The sequence below is a fragment of the Anarrhichthys ocellatus genome, unplaced genomic scaffold (genome assembly GCF_004355925.1).
Source record: "Anarrhichthys ocellatus isolate YVR2014 unplaced genomic scaffold, GSC_Weel_1.0 scaffold49, whole genome shotgun sequence".
Taxonomy (NCBI): domain Eukaryota; kingdom Metazoa; phylum Chordata; class Actinopteri; order Perciformes; family Anarhichadidae; genus Anarrhichthys; species Anarrhichthys ocellatus.
The window spans coordinates 1,963,806-1,979,892 of record NW_022280079.1 but is presented as its reverse complement, the minus strand read 5'-3'; the positions used below and the strand labels follow the sequence as shown (position 1 = coordinate 1,979,892).

At 41.1% G+C, this 16,087-nt stretch overlaps 2 protein-coding genes across 2 annotated transcripts; one reads left to right on the top strand and one right to left on the bottom strand.

Moving 5' to 3' along the window:
• Positions 1 to 71: 71 nt before the first annotated feature.
• On the top strand, positions 72 to 11,196 carry dnajc2 (DnaJ (Hsp40) homolog, subfamily C, member 2). The gene is made up of 16 exons (XM_031869804.1): positions 72 to 281; positions 892 to 1,082; positions 2,396 to 2,471; positions 2,566 to 2,664; positions 2,756 to 2,978; positions 3,092 to 3,157; positions 3,256 to 3,347; positions 3,485 to 3,606; positions 6,087 to 6,236; positions 6,342 to 6,430; positions 7,878 to 7,947; positions 8,057 to 8,238; positions 8,787 to 8,887; positions 9,022 to 9,132; positions 9,214 to 9,374; positions 9,489 to 11,196. Exons 1-16 carry the CDS (start codon positions 227 to 229, stop codon positions 9,552 to 9,554), a joined length of 1,854 nt encoding a protein of 617 aa, XP_031725664.1. The 5' UTR covers positions 72 to 226; the 3' UTR covers positions 9,555 to 11,196.
• pmpcb (peptidase, mitochondrial processing subunit beta) lies at positions 9,571 to 15,898 on the bottom strand. The gene is made up of 13 exons (XM_031869807.1): positions 15,604 to 15,898; positions 15,119 to 15,256; positions 14,455 to 14,541; positions 14,114 to 14,243; positions 13,273 to 13,471; positions 13,094 to 13,173; positions 12,595 to 12,707; positions 12,093 to 12,236; positions 10,723 to 10,883; positions 10,524 to 10,609; positions 10,209 to 10,297; positions 9,886 to 9,961; positions 9,571 to 9,769 (listed from the first exon to the last, which is right to left on the bottom strand). The coding sequence occupies exons 1-13, from the start codon at positions 15,685 to 15,687 to the stop codon at positions 9,705 to 9,707; spliced, it is 1,452 nt and encodes a 483-aa protein (XP_031725667.1). The 5' UTR covers positions 15,688 to 15,898; the 3' UTR covers positions 9,571 to 9,704.
• Between the last annotated feature and the right edge of the window lie 189 nt (positions 15,899 to 16,087).

Below are 16,087 nucleotides of genomic sequence, written 5' to 3'. Positions count from 1 at the left end.
TAGAAGGCGCGCTGTTTCGTAAAACGCGTATGCGGAACTGCAAAAGCCAAGAGGCACAGTCGCAACACGGAGTCGTTAACGGTGTAACAACGCAGCTCGTTTGCGGCACTTGGAGAGAGAGGCCCATGTGGTGTGTTAATGAGCGAGCCACAAACTTAAGCACTTCCAGAAACCTTTCGCTTGGTAATTTTGGCACGTGAATGTTCTTGTAGCCCATTTTTCTAAGATGTTGTTAAAAGCGGTGGACGGTGATGAAACGGCTGTCTTTACAACCACTGCCGGTAAGCACTAAAAGAGGCCAGGGGGAAGTAGCTAGCTAAGCTACCAATGTTATATACGAAGATTATTGCTATACTCGTTAGCACGCAGCTAGAAAGCATACAGTAAGGACTAAGCTAATATTATCAGCTAGGTCCATTCAGAGCTCGGAAGAGTCCCTTTACTGTTAATAATGTATGTTCTCGGTTTATTCCAACTGTGTTTTTCCTGTGTTTCATAATGTTACCGAGCTGCTGCCCACTCATGGTTGCACTTGCTGCAGTGATTTTTATTTTTATTTTTATTTTTAGAAATCTTCAATTAGCTGAACACTTGCTAGCTTGATATTTAATACACTTACTTGGTTGATATTTCACTGGGCTTATATATGTCCGCATGCCAGCCATTAATTACCGGACTGTTGTATAATGTCTGAACACCTGTTGTACCTTCAGATAGGTGACCATTATTAATAATGGCTAAAAGATTTTACATATTTCAATTTCAAATCTTTAAAATAAAAATGTAAGGGATCTTTATGTGTTTTTATAACAACTGTCAAATATTGGTATTGGCCAAAAAGGAAAATCTAATATCCAGTGGGGCTTCTCACCTCTCTGTCCCCCCTCTCAGCCTCTGTGCAGATCCAGGTGGAACCTGTGGGTCGATGGTTCGAGGCCTACCTGAAGAGGAGGAACAGGACTGCATCTGCCTCCTTCCAGGAGCTGGAGGAGGAACAGGAGTCCTCCGAGGAGTCAGAGGATGAGGAGTTCCAGCTGGAGGAGTACCCGATGCTCCGAACACTTGACCCCAAAGACTGGAAGGTATTGGTCGAAATAAGAATATTACGTCACAGGGAGAGAAGTCTCTGCTTTCTTTTTAGTGCTGATGTATCACAGTAGGAGACACTCATCAAACATCCGATTTTTCATGTCAGCCTGCAGTTTTAATTTGTTGAGGAAATGTCTTAATGTTAATTATTTATTCTCTGGCAATCACAGGTTTACGTCAGCTTTTCTCCGACTTAATCTTCCCGTCCTCTTGAATAAAATTTAGCGGAGAGAAATGTGTGACTGCTAATCCCTCTGTTGTTTGATTGGGGAGCTTCAACAAATGCTGTGTAAAATTAGAAAATAGTGAAAGTTGTCCATCACAGGTCATAACGTGGCATCCTCAAACTGCTTATTCTGTCTGCACAATAGCAAACCCAAACATATTCAATCAACAATAATATAAAACAGCAAATGGGAATAAACCCTCACATCTGAGTAAATTTAAAGCATAAAAATGGTAAATTATTCATCATTTATCAAAATGGTTGTTAATTTCACCGAAGGATTCTTTAATCCTTGTTTCGGCACTAGCAGAAAGTAAGTCAGTTTAATTAATCCAACTCAGTTTGTAACAACGGTGTTCATAACTTGAGCCGAGATATGATGCAGCCAAGTGGTGAAAAGAAGACCTAGTCGTGGTGATACATTTGTTGAATCAAATATAAAGTTCTGATCCATTTGAGTTATGAAATGGAATCCTTGACATCTGAATGAAACTGAGTACTCTTTGTATTACAGAGTCAGCCAGAGATGGTTTACTACTTACTTCCTGACTAAACTTAAAACACAGAGCCAACCTCTTTGGGTCCATCTCATTTCCGAGTTGAGGCGATGCAGCAACCTGAATTGTCGTCCCTTTGCTCTGTTGCATATAGAAACGTGTTTGAGGTAGTTTATATTTCAGCCATAGATGATCAAATGACATCATTCTGACCTCAAAATTGTAATTGTATTTTTTTTAAATGGCAGTCATTCTGTGATTCCAGCTTTTTAAATGTGAGCATTCTTTTAGTCTTTATGAGAGTAAACTGAATATCTTTGGCTTTTGGACTGAAGGCATCACAGTGTGCTCCGAGAAATACATGACATTCTAAAGACCAAACAATCCAAGTAAGGGATGATGACAATAGTTGCTAGCTGCAGCCCTACGCTCATGAACCACTTTCTGTGATATTTGATGAATAGTTGTATTCCTGAACTGGACACTCATTCTACTAGTATGTGAGGAACCTTTCATATGCCGTAGAGTTCCTTTATAGACTGCTTGTCATTTGAACTATTTCCTCTCTTGACTTGTTTGTCAGAATCAAGATCACTACTCTGTCCTCGGGGTCCCACACTTGAGGTACAAAGCCACACAGAAGCAGATCAAAGCTGCCCGTGAGTACATTTCTCTCCTCCTGCTTGTGTGGTTTATTTCTCAGGATGGTGGAAATGACTAATCCTGGTCTCGTTCTCTGCTGTTTCTCAACAGACAAAGCGATCGTGTTGAAGCACCATCCTGACAAGAGAAAAGCTGCAGGAGAGCAGATCGTAGAGGGAGACAACGACTACTTCACCTGCATCACTAAAGGTAAAGCACAGCCTCTCATTGTTATCAGTGCTGATGTTATTACTGGAGGGCCCTGAACTGTCACAGCTTTCTGTCGTTGTGTGAACCTCAGCTATAGAAACCCTGTCGGACCCCGTGAAGAGGAGAGCCTTCGACAGTGTCGACCCCACCTTTGACAACGCCGTGCCTTCAAAGAACGAAGGCAAAGACAACTTTTGGGAGGTGTTTTCTCCCGTGTTCGAGAGAAATGCCAGGTGGTCTTCCAAAAAGCACGTGCCCAAACTCGGAACAATGGAATCCTCCTTCGAAGACGTCGACAATTTTTACTCTTTTTGGTGAAAAGCAAGAATAGTTGATTTGATTAGAGGGATCTTAGTGATTGGCTGGTGTCAGAAAAAAGGAGTTTGAGAAGAGAGCGTTTTAACTTGTTGGTCATTTTTTGTTAAAGGTACAACTTTGATTCATGGAGGGAGTTCTCATACCTGGACGAAGAGGAGAAGGAAAAGGCTGAATGGTAAGTGTGTTTATTCTATCTGCTGCACTGAAACACACTAAAGAGCCTGTGTTCATAGCTTTAGTCTCTGGCTGACATGTTTTCACTTTGTCATACAGTCGAGATGAGAGGAGATGGATCGACAAGCAGAACCGAGCCTCCAGAGGTCAGAGGAAGAAGGAGGAGATGAACAGATTGCGAACACTAGTTGGTACAGTCCCTCGGCCAGCACACTGCAAGATGAATGAAACGCATTCAAAATATCATAATGCTACATTCAATGTCAAGTAAAATAACCGGCATCTAAAAATATCACTGAGACTGATGAGTTGTATTACCTCACTGCAGATACCGCCTACAATGGTGACCCTAGAATAAAGAAATTCAAAGAAGAAGAAAAGGCCAGGAAGGAGTCTGAGAAGAAGGCGAAAGTGGAAGCCAAGAAGAGGGAGCAGGAGGAGAAGGAGCGAGTAAGTCTCATTCAGTCATCCTCAACCACTCCGTCTGTGGGAGGCAAATCACTGTTAGTCCGCTTCTCAACACTTTGACTTCCCCGTCATTGACCTCAATCCCAACTCCAATGGTCCTACTGAAGATGTAAATCAGCTCAGTAATATACAGGTGCTGGTCATATAATTAGAATATCAAAAAGTTGATTTATTTCACTAATTCCATTCAAAAAGTGAAACTTGTCTATTATATTCATTCATTACACACAGACTGATATATTTCAAATGTTTATTTCTTTTAATTTTGATGATTATAACTGACAACTAAGGAAAATCCCAAATTCAGTATCTCAGAAAATTAGAATATTGTGAAAAGGTTCAATATTGAAGAGACCTGGTGCCACACTCTAATCAGCTAATTAACTCAAAACACCTGCAAAGGCCTTTAAATGGTCTCTCAGTCTAGTTCTGTAGGCTACACAATCATGGGGAAGACTGCTGACTTGACAGTTGTCCAAAAGACAACCATTGACACCTTGCACAAGGAGGGCAAGACACAAAAGGTCATTGCAAAAGAGGCTGGCTGTTCACAGAGCTCTGTGTCCAAGCACATTAATAGAGAGGCGAAGGGAAGGAAAAGATGTGGTAGAAAAAAGTGTACAAGCAATAGGGATAACCGCACCCTGGAGAGGATTGTGAAACAAAACCCATTCAAAAATGTGGGGGAGATTCAGAAAGAGTGGACTGCAGCTGGAGTCGGTGCTTCAAGAACCACTACGCACAGACGTATGCAAGACATGGGTTTCAGCTGTCACATTCCTTGTGTCAAGCCACTCTTGAACAACAGACAGCGTCAGAAGCGTCTCGCCTGGGCTAAAGACAAAAAGGACTGGACTGCTGCTGAGTGGTCCAAAGTTATGTTCTCTGATGAAAGTAAATTTTGCATTTCCTTTGGAAATCAGGGTCCCAGAGTCTGGAGGAAGAGAGGAGAGACACACAATCCACGTTGCTTGAGGTCCAGTGTAAAGTTTCCACAGTCAGTGATGGTTTGGGGTGCCATGTCATCTGCTGGTGTTGGTCCACTGTGTTTTCTGAGGTCCAAGGTCAACGCAGCCGTATACCAGGAAGTTTTAGAGCACTTCATGCTTCCTGCTGCTGACCAACTTTATGGAGATGCAGATTTCATTTTCCAACAGGACTTGGCACCTGCACACAGTGCCAAAGCAACCAGTACCTGGTTTAAGGACCACGGTATCCCTGTTCTTAATTGGCCAGCAAACTCGCCTGACCTTAACCCCATCGAAAATCTATGGGGTATTGTGAAGAGGATGATGCGAAATGCCAGACCCAACAATGCAGAAGAGCTGAAGGCCACTATCAGAGCAACCTGGGCTCTCATAACACCTGAGCAGTGCCACAGACTGATCGACTCCATGCCACGCCGCATTGCTGCAGTAATTCAGGCAAAAGGAGCCCCAACTAAGTATTAAGTGCTGTACATGCTCATACTTTTCATGTTTATACTTTTCAGTTGGCCAAGATTTCTAAAAATCCTTTCTTTGTATTGGTCTTAAGTAATATTCTAATTTTCTGAGACACTGAATTTGGGATTTTCCTTAGTTGTCAGTTATAGTCATCAAAATTAAAAGAAATAAACATTTGAAATATATCAGTCTGTGTGTAATGAATGAATATAATAGACAAGTTTCACTTTTTGAATGGAATTAGTGAAATAAATCAACTTTTTGATATTCTAATTATATGACCAGCACCTGTATACTCATTTTCTAAAACAGCTGGTCACTATCATTTTTAACAAACGTTACTCAAACAGGAGGAAATAGTCTCCGAGTGCACTATTTTCAGCGGCGGATCAATCCAGGTTTGGTGCTCTACGGCTGATTTGACTATGATGCCACATGAGGGAGCCTGGATGTTGCTATTGTTCTGATGATTGCAGGATGCTTATAACTTTGAATCCAGTCTGAAAAGTTAGAGTTCATGCTGCTTGTTTTACCGATGAGGGGAACAAACGAAAGCCTGTCGACTCCGCTTTAATGCATTTATTTGGTTTCATGTATGAAGTATTTAACACGTATGTTTTTATCAAACATAAATCTCTTCAAATGGCTGGTTCACCTATTGAATATATTATAAGGGGATGAGGAAATGGCAGTAAAAATAGTCGGAATGTTCATTTATGAACAAATTCCCTCTTGTGATTTATAGATGAGGTCTACGGTGAATTGTAACAATTGGAAGTAAAAACTTGCCAATAGAATTACTGACGCCTAAATGGAACAAAGTCGTCATAAATATTATTAAAATGTCTGCAGGGAAAATCAGGTAATGGACTGTAATGTCCTAGACAGACTGCTTAAGCCACCATCAACTTCTCACCAGTAGACCAGTTCTCTTGTGTTCAGGGTTTGCTTTGCTTTTGAAATGATTTTGTCCCTTTTTGCAGAAGCTCATCAGTCAGTTTCCTGTGTGTTTTACAGGCCCGGCAGGCAGAGCTGGATGCTGCTCGTTTGGCAAAGGAGAAGGAGGAAGAGGAGGCCAAGCAGGTTGCTCAGCAGGTCAAGAAAGAGAAGGAGATCCAGAAGAAGGCTTTCAAGAAGGAGAGGCAGAAACTCAGGACCACCTGCAAGGTGGATTCTAATAGGAGCTCTTCAGATCTGATGGAGTGCTGTCTGACAGTTGAGACCTGCATTAGTCTTAGTGCTGAAGTTACAGTTGTTTTTCTCCCTCCACAGAACTGGAACTACTTTGCTGACAATGAGGCTGATAATGTGAAAATGATGGAGGAAGTGGAGAAGCTCTGCGATCGTCTGGAGCTGACCAGGTACAGTCAACTACAAGATCACCACTCGGATGAAGTTTAATGCTTGCAAACTTGTTTTGGACACATTTCTGATAAACCAGGACCCGAAAGCATCAACGGCTCATTGTATACAGTGACATGGCTACGTGGACTAACTGAATCCACAAGAGTCATCTTTCCAGTCGTACCCAATTTATGCACTTAGAAGACTGTTTGATTTCTGCAGAAATCAAGTTTGCTTTGTGTAAAGGGAGACTCATTGGTGCCCATAGAAGCCCTGTGAGTACAGCATGACACGGTACCAATGAGTTCATGAAGGCCACTAATGACGATGGCCCTCGTCCTCTTGTCCTCAGATAAGATGAGCGTAACATTAACTAGCCCTCACATTTATTACATATATTATTTATTTTTGATTATTTTGAACATGTAACAAAAAAGTAAACTTTCAATTTACAAATTCTCAAACAATATAAATTAACAACGTAAATAATATATTGCATGTCCGAAAAGAAGCAGGACAAAGTATATGATCCAAAACATCTCATAACATTTATCATAAATACAACTCCCAACCTAAATATGCAGCATCCGTCAACCCTTCCTCGTTCCTGTGTAAAGACAAACCTGTTGATATTGTCCTCGTAGTGATGCAACAATGTGCCTTTTTCTTCCCAGAACTACAACATGCACATATCTCATGGTCTAATATCACACTCAGTTTATTTTCATAAAATCTTTCTATACTAACATTGTCTTTCATCTTTTTTTTAAGTGAATGTTTGTAAATTAAATATAGAAATTAAATAAGCGAACGGCATAAGCTTGGTTTTGTTCAAATTTATTTATACATTATTTATATTAAACTATTTTTAATTTATTAATTTCAGTTTCGACCACAACAAAAATCTGCTCCAAGAAATATTGGTGTTGTCAGCAAATAAATGCGGAGTATTGAAAAAACAGAAAATAGTTTTTTATCATTCATGTACACAATGATCAATGTTGGGCCTGATGCTGCCACCTGGTGGACTTGGCTAGTAACAGCCCTGCATTTGAATTTATGCTCGCCTATCTTTCCAAATTTGTTTACAATATCGTCTCTTGGAAAGCTTCTCATCTCGATCCCTCTGATACCTGAGCTCTCCACCATGTCATGTCATGGATTGTGATCAGTGGTATCGAAAGCTTTTTTTAGATCTGTAAAGCTCCAAAGATATTAATCTGTCTGTTCTAAAGTCATCCTGACAGTCAGTGAAACCGTCTAACCTCTATATCTTAGAGGATTGTGAATGTAAAGTTATTACTGATTTATATAAAAGGATACCTTTTGCAATCTCTTTTTCTTGGAGAGAGAGAGAGAGAGAGAGAGAGAGATTTTTTGTTTCTGCTGTACAACGTTTTTAATTAAACTATACTCCAGTAATGTATGTGACGTGTAACCGTATTTCATGTCACTTGTTTCCAGCCTGCAGTCCCTCAATGACATCCTGGCCTCAGGCTCAAAAGAGGACAGCAAGGTAGTCGTGGAGAAGCAGGTAAAAATGCACTTTTGTTTTTTAAAGATCTTTTATTTGATAAGGAGACCCGCACATGTCACCGAGTGTCAGCCGATGTATGCAAACATGTTGACACTCCTCCCCTCAGGTGCAGGAGGTGAACGCCCAGCTGCAGAGGGAGAAGGAGGCCGAGGTCCAGATGAGGCAGGCGGCCCGCAGTGCTGAGCAGGCCAGCGGGGCAGGAGGAGCGGGGGGGAAGGGCTGGAACGAGGAGGACCTCCAGCTGCTCATCAAAGCGGTCAACCTGTTCCCCGCTGGGACCAATGCCAGGTAGACACAGTAGTGGTGTGAATCTGCTCCGTCATCCAAACCAGCAACAAGACACCGACCTGAACTCATTATTCTCTCACTCCCTCCATTAGCCTCTGTAGCTATGTAGCTATAAAAACACATAATTATTGGTGTTTTCTTTAACAATTTACTCTTTTCTTTTGTGGCAGACTGTGCTGACTATAACTTACATTTTTCATGAATTTTAAAAAACAATTTCACATCTTGTTTTTACAACATACTATAATACGGCTTCTTCATAGTGATGTAAATCTGTATCATAAATAAAAGACGTATTGCAGGATTAGGTCAAAACCATCTGTTTAATGACCGACTAAGCTTCTTCTTCTCTTTGCTGATTCTGTCTCATAATCGGCCACAAAATATAATGGACCTGATCTGACACGATGTTATCATTGATCTGTCATATAGTGACATCTGTATCAAATTGAGTCCATTTCAAAAGCAGTTAAAAATGAATTGTGATAATTAAGAAGAACTTACAAATGCTTGGTGCAATGGATGTCAAATATTTTTTGTCCTTTCAGATGGGAAGTTATTGCCAACTATATGAACCTCCACTCCACCAGTGGCATGAAGAGGACCGCCAAAGATGTCATCAACAAAGCCAAGAATCTACAGCGGCTAGGTGAGCTCAGATATGAAGAACACAGTAAACACCAACAGTCATGTTTCAATGAATAATGCTAATAAAGCCTGTAGATGGGTATGTATTAATGGATCTTAAAACGTTATATTTTTGGGTTCATGTCACCTCCACAGATCCAGTGCAGAAAGATGAGATCAACCGAAAAGCCTTCGAGAAGTTCAAGAAGGAACATTCTTGTGTTGCACCCACCATAGACAATGCTGTTCCCTCAGAGAGATTTGATGGTAAGTGGAGCTCTGATATAGACTCGCAGGTCTACTGTAACAATGTGCCGCATTAACCCGCTGTGTGTGTGTGTGTGTCAGGCTCTGGTAGTGATGGGAACGCTGCCTCCTGGAACACTGAGGAACAGAAGCTTCTGGAACAAGCCCTGAAAACGTTCCCAGTCAGCACAGCGGAGAGGTGGGAGAAGATTGCTGCTGCAGTCCCAGGACGGAGTAAGAAAGACTGTATGAAGAGGTACAAGGTAAGTTTCCAGCCAACTCTAAACCGTAGGGATGTTACTGGGATATTGCTGGGCTGCTGCTGATATTTTGTTCCTTTAGGCTAAATTTAACACCTTTCCCTGTTTCCCTGACAGGAACTGGTGGAGATGGTTAAAGCCAAGAAAGCAGCACAGGGAGTTGGAGGAAAGAGTAAAAAATGACAAGAACCTCAAAGAATAGTATTCGTGTTATTTTAACATTATTGTGTTCTTTATTTTATAATAAAAATTAAAGGAGGAAAAATACTACAAACGGTCATTCAATTTGTTTATTTCTGTACAGTGAGTCATTTATCCTCGCTGCTGGTTTGTTCATGTTCTCATCCAGAACATTCCACTACGGATCTGGTTGTAGTCTGGCAGCTGTTCAATTGGACCTGAGAAGAAAAGTTGAGGAATCTACAGTTTTACATCTCTGTAACACTGTTCGCATTCAAAGTGAGTGCCGCAATATTACAGTAAATCTAATTAGGACAAATGGCAACAGACATACCAACTGCTGCGATGGCAGGAGCCTTGTTGTAGATATATTTGGTACACACGTCCTTAATGGTCGTAGCATCAATGGCCTGAGGCAGGAAGAAAAAAAATGTACAATTTTAAATACAGCGCTGGATTGTGCTTTTCTTTCACAATTTCCCATGAATCATGTCATAGGCCATAACATCTAACAGTTAAGAAACAAGGTGATTCAATATCCCTCAGCCTCTTAATCTGACATGATTTCAGAAGCCTAATATTTGGAAACATTACAAGTTGTCTCATTGAACGCCCTTAAATTAGAGCCTCTGTATGTTCCCAAGTGTATCCACTCACATCAATTCTGGCCTCCAGCTCATGCAGAGGGATCCTACGACTGTAGCACAGCATCTGTCTGCCGATGTCCTCGCAGATCGGAGTGGATCCTGGAGTCAATAAATGTGTTTATGGCATAAAACCTTTGCCTGCACACGACAGATCTCAAACTAGAATTACCACCTTGCAGTTGCATCCATGTCTTTCCAAAATGTAATTTCTATCGTTTGTGTGGAGTCGTCTTAATTAGGATATTAATTCATGAGTTATGGACAAAATGGTGTTTTGTCACAGTGACCTTTGTTCATCATTGAGTCCAAGTGGATGTTTGTTTACCATCCAGATGCAGGAGCATGTTGGTCTTGAGCAGGTTTTTGGCCCGTGCCACCTCGCTCTCCGTCACACTCGTGCAAAGAGACATCCTAACAGGGAGCAACAAGATTCATCCTGTTTTATATTTAGACCCGCGAGTAAACAGCAGCTACACAAACTAAGTGTTCAAAAAGGTACCATTACTGTATATCTGTGTACTCACCATTCCATCTGAGTGAAATGCATCATGTCGTCGATGGTGCCGGGCTCACACACCATGTAGAGCCCCCACAGGCCTGTATCTGTGTAGCAGGTGTTGAAGGACTGGAAGCTGTGGCACAGATTCCCCTGACAGGCCATCTGAGCCAGTTTACTGGACAGATTCTGGGTTCACAACGGACACAAGCAGGTGGGAAGCCCAACCACATACGGGACACACCGTCAGAAGCAAACCGGTGTGGCAGGTTTTATAGTTAAGTGTGACCAACACAATGATACAGAGGACTTCATGATGTCATCTGTTGAGTGGGACAGACTGTAAATATGATGGGACAACACCAAAAAATATTTTTGTACTCTGATTTGGAAGTCTTCAGGCTCTTTCCTCAAGATGAGGTCATTTCAAATGATTTACTTGTTTTTGTCAAAACAGCTTCAATAACTAAATAAAATGTTAATGAATAAATATCCTCTGATTCTATCTTTATTTTTTGTTCCATCTTTAACCCTTAATGTTTCTGAGTAAATGTCATATGACCAGGCTGAACACACATGAGCCGTCCTCTTTGTTTACGTCTATGCTTCCACTGGTTGTCACATTGCAATGAATTGTGGGTAATTCCCTTGGGCAAAGTCTGCATCTAATGTTGACTTACAGAAAGTGTTCATAAAGGGCTCAAAATGTCTGCCAGAGAGCCTCAAACACGACGATTTGACAGAACTAAACCCTCACGGACTTTATCACGGACTTTATGGGAGCACACCTCAACGTCTGGAGATTGGGTTTGGGCCAGAGGATATGAGTCAAAATGATAATTGTTGCAAGAAATTTAAATTGTGATCATGTGTTAAGGATTTTGCTTTAAGAAATTGTTAAATCATTTTATCGCCTTAAGAAAAAAACATTCACATCTTTGCTACCGTCACACGACTGCGTTTCTGTCGAGCCTCCAAACTACTGCAGCGATTTCAAACTCCTAAAACGAAGACATTTGAAAGCAATGATGAAGTTCACGTTCTTTCAACCAAATTGTTGGAACAGTGGAAAGAAGGTGGTTCTGGTGAATCAGGCTATGTGCCTGTGATGGTAAAAACTACTTCAAGACAAGCCGATAGTTGCATAAACTATTCAATTTATTATGAGTATCCGAAAATGTGGAAATAATGACCCATCCCTAATAAACGGGTGTGTTTTATGGCCGACACAATTCTAACCGCAAAAGGATCAAACATTTGCACACGTCACTAAATCTTGTTTATCACGACATCATGTAACAAGCCGTATTGAAGTTGTCTTGTACAGCTTGGTGTAATTAATGCAAACTAAATGAATTGGAGTTGGGTCAACTTCACTGAGGTCTCATCAGTACTCACCACACCTCCACCAAACGAGCGGTCCCAGTTTCCTATCAGTGTATTAGCCACCATGAGGGGGATGGTGTCGGGGTGTGACCATCCAACCGCCTCCACTGCAATGGCGATATGAGCCAGAGGCATCTTGTCGTCACGCACGCGGATCTGAAGCGACAGCAACACATTCACTCACAAACTCCTTGTTCCACCGTCAGTAACACTGTTCTATTCCAACAGATCATTTCTTAGAAATAAACAGTTGTCAGTGTTCTTGTTTTTTTTATTTATATGGGAAATATTAAGTGTTATTAATAAAGCACTTTCAAGGCACTGACCATGAACCTCAACACCCCTGGTTCAAGCTCTGTTTGCATAGCTCCTCCTTGGCCCTGTCATCTCTCTCTAGTACTATAATAATAAAACATACTTATGATTTACATGACAAAATTAAATACATTTTTAAGAAAAAGAGAAAACTCAAACAACAATAAATCGTAGTATTATCTGAAGACTTCAACCTTACCTCACTTCCTGTGAAGAGGCATGGAGGAAGTGCCGGGGCTTCACCTTTATATCTGCCAGGGAGTTTTCCAAAATGATGCTTGGCCAAATCATTGAGCTCATTGTGTGAAACCCCTGATCCAAAACACACCACAAGGTCTTTAAGATCAGAACGACCTCACGGTGTATGTTACACTGGTGTGAGTTATGAACAATCAGCAGTAATATCAATTCACTTTAGTCTAATAAAGGAAATACCCCAAAGACCAAGACTCCATGACACACACTACAGACACCGTTTGTCTGTGCACTTTATTTGATATTTTCTACTTTTTGCACTGTTGACTGTTTAATGTTGTGATTCAACATGAGCCTACTACTCCCCAGTAGTGTGAAATACATAAAGGCGCCAATGACAGATGCCGTTAATAGTATCCCAGAAACAATGGGGGTTTGTGCTTTTATATCGAACTAAAATGTTAACTTATAACCAAACACGTGAGGAGAGAAACAGCTCTGACCTCCAGCAGCAGCCAGCACGATTCTGGGGCCTTTGTAGTGAGTAGTGATGTACTCCACCAGGTCACCTCTGTTGATTGTTCTGCAATCAAATACAGCAGGAAAAAACATGTTGTATTGAGAGATCACGTGTTCTGGAGAGCAAGGCGGTTTTGCATTTGAAATGAACGTTTGCTCTTACTTGATGTTCTCGGTGGGGCCCAGGATGGTCCTGCCCAGAGCTGTGGACTGGTACGCAGTAGCGTGCAGGTAGTCAAAGACCACTTCCTGCAGATTGGTCTCTACTTCCTGCATCTCTCTGAGGATCACCCCTCGCTCCCTCTCGATCTCTGCTTCACCCAGTGTGCTGTTCTGGATGATGTCCGCCAGGATCTCCACAGCTTGGGAGAAAAGAAAACAGGAGCTTTTTATTTGGATAAATGGAGCTGTCATTTTTTTCATTACTCCAACAAATCGGTCTGTGTTCGGTGTTTTGCTATATTGGCAAAATGCAATCAATTTTAATTGTTAGACTTTTTAATAACCTTTAAATACATGGAACTTTCATTTTGTGTTGATTCTGGTGGCCCCAGTGGACAACATCGGTAGTGTTTCCATGAGCGCCATTGTGTCGTAGAGATCTGCAGCTGCCAGGCTCCCTTTAGAAAACCTCTCATATTACTGCAGCATGGTCCAACAGGCTGCCTCAGTCCTGGGTATGAAGTCATTTCTGGTGACCATGTATGCCATAAATTGTTTCGTCTGATTTTGCGGGGAATCCGACCTAACAATCCCTGTATCGAAATAGCCGGTGGTCTCGTATGCTTATGTAGGTCATAACGAGGCATCAGAGATTGTTTCATAACTAGTTTATAGTTCCTTGAAGTACCTTTAAGTTATAAAAAAATAACCAACTCCATCAATAAATAACTGAATCGTCTTTGATGACATAGTTGAAGTGATTTTGTGATTTCTTCAGGACATGACCTATCCTTATGGTCATCACTACATGTCAGTGGGGCCTTATTCTCACTGCTCTGTACCTCGTGGAAGATCTTTAGAGAAAGCTTTGGCGTAATACACAGTTTGCTCTCGGGACGTGTAGGCGTTCAGGTGAGCCCCCATGTTCTCAATCTCCAACTCCAGATCCAGCTGGGAGCGCTTCCTGGTGCCCTGTCACACACATGCAGAGGGTGTGGAAAACAAGACATATCATTTATCATGACCATTACATTTATGCAATTATTTTTGCGTTATGTCAACCTAAACAATTCCACTGTGTCTCTTTTTTTTTATTTGTTCTTTATAATTGTTGCAAATGTGCAAATAAGAAACAATAGAAGACAAACCAGTTAAAAACTGCGCTGTGCTGTTACCATCTCACCTTAAATGCCATGTGTTCCAGGAAGTGTGCGGTGCCATTATTTCTCTCATTCTCGTAGCGACTGCCAGCGTCTATCCAGAGGCCCACCTGGACAGAGTCAGTCATGAATATCCAGATTAATATCTACACACTCTCTGCAGCTGCTGTACCAGAACTTCAGACTGAGATCTGAGATGAGGCCATCTTCTGTAATGACGGAGCTCAACTCTTTATTAGCTTTGGGATAAACCCTTGAAATGAGCCGACTTGTGGCCTTGAGATGCTTAGCTACAATATTTTGAAACAAAACCACTGAGCTCTTTTATATTTCTGGTTGAGTAACAATATTGCCTAAATTTGCAACTCATCATTGGTGACTAATTATAAATTTAAGAGGAATCACCAGCTAAAAGGTGCAAACAATGTTGTCCTTCAACGTTACATTACAGTATGGAAGCAAGACCAGGTGTAGTCTTTTGATTTGTTCCTCTAAAAACAAAAACAAATACTTGTGTCTTGAATTTCGTTACTATTGTTTGGGCATGAGAGGGTAAAAAAAGCATTTAATATGATTTAAGAGTTTGTATTTTTCGATATTATTATTATTATAAATACATAAAGGTAGCACGTAAACAGCAATGCTCGGTGTGTGTGTGTGTGTTTATCACGGTAACTTGTGTCTTACCGTGCAGGTGGTAAGTCCAGCGTCCTCAGAAGACACTCGGAGTCCGTTTTCCAAAGTGGTCACTTTGGTTTCAGGAACATTGAGAGCCACATGCTGAGCGGCCTGAGTAGCCAATAGTCGGTGCGGTCCAGCTGTGAGCTGCAGGTGGAGGTGGAGGACACACAGCAATTAACAGTCATCATGATACTGCAAATGTAGGACAGTGACATCAGCTGTCACTGACCAAATGCCGCGAACATGATTTTAACTAACCTATTAAAAACCTATGTCGTAGTTTTAAACTGTGCTACACCGGTCAAACTTCGGATATTACTTTTAAGAATTCATTCCGCAATAGCCCAGGATGTAGCAGCTGTTAGCTAACTTGTTAGCAAACACTGAGCCTGACCGGCCATGCCGAGGGGTTTTCCTCCGTTTAACTGTGCAGTGATAACTGTCGAGGAAGTGCTGTACCACACACAAGCCCGTTAACACGTACTTCTTACCCTGCTTAAATAATTTGTCTTCAGTAAATGTCTTTGAAGGAGATATTTCCCAGCAGACGTGAGGCGCTGTAAGGACGCCGCCATATTGTTTATCTGTCACACTGCGCAAGCGCCGTCTTCAATGACGCAATCATACGCAAGATCTTCCGGAGATAGCGATGTGGTTTTATAAAGAAAATAAAAGCCAGAAGGCTATTCAAAATACCATAGATAAAAGTAGTCCTACAAAAGTTATAATACACATTTTAATGGCGGAGCAACAACCTGTAATTACGGTGCATGACAAACATCTAAGAGGGCACATTTACATTCCAACAATGGATAGATGCTCTTTGACTTCTGTTCTCTATTTTTACTTCTACATTCACAATTAGAGGTCGTCAAAATATATATTTCCCACTTTTTAATCATATATATATATAATATAATATATATATATATATATATATAATATAATATATATATATATATAATATAATATATA

Excerpts from the sequence above, each read along its gene's own strand:
- dnajc2 (XM_031869804.1), top strand. The coding sequence starts at position 227 with ATGTTGTTAAAAGCGGTGGACGGTGATGAAACGGCTGTCTTTACAACC. Across the intron at positions 3,158-3,255 it reads GAGAAGGAAAAGGCTGAATG|TCGAGATGAGAGGAGATGGA; the intron begins GTAAGTGTGTTT and ends TTTGTCATACAG. Across the intron at positions 6,431-7,877 it reads GATCGTCTGGAGCTGACCAG|CCTGCAGTCCCTCAATGACA; the intron begins GTACAGTCAACT and ends ACTTGTTTCCAG.
- pmpcb (XM_031869807.1), bottom strand. The coding sequence starts at position 15,687 with ATGGCGGCGTCCTTACAGCGCCTCACGTCTGCTGGGAAATATCTCCTT. Across the intron at positions 13,472-14,113 it reads CTCTAAAGATCTTCCACGAG|CTGTGGAGATCCTGGCGGAC; the intron begins GTACAGAGCAGT and ends TTTTCTCCCAAG. Across the intron at positions 10,610-10,722 it reads CATTTCACTCAGATGGAATG|GATGTCTCTTTGCACGAGTG; the intron begins GTGAGTACACAG and ends GCTCCCTGTTAG.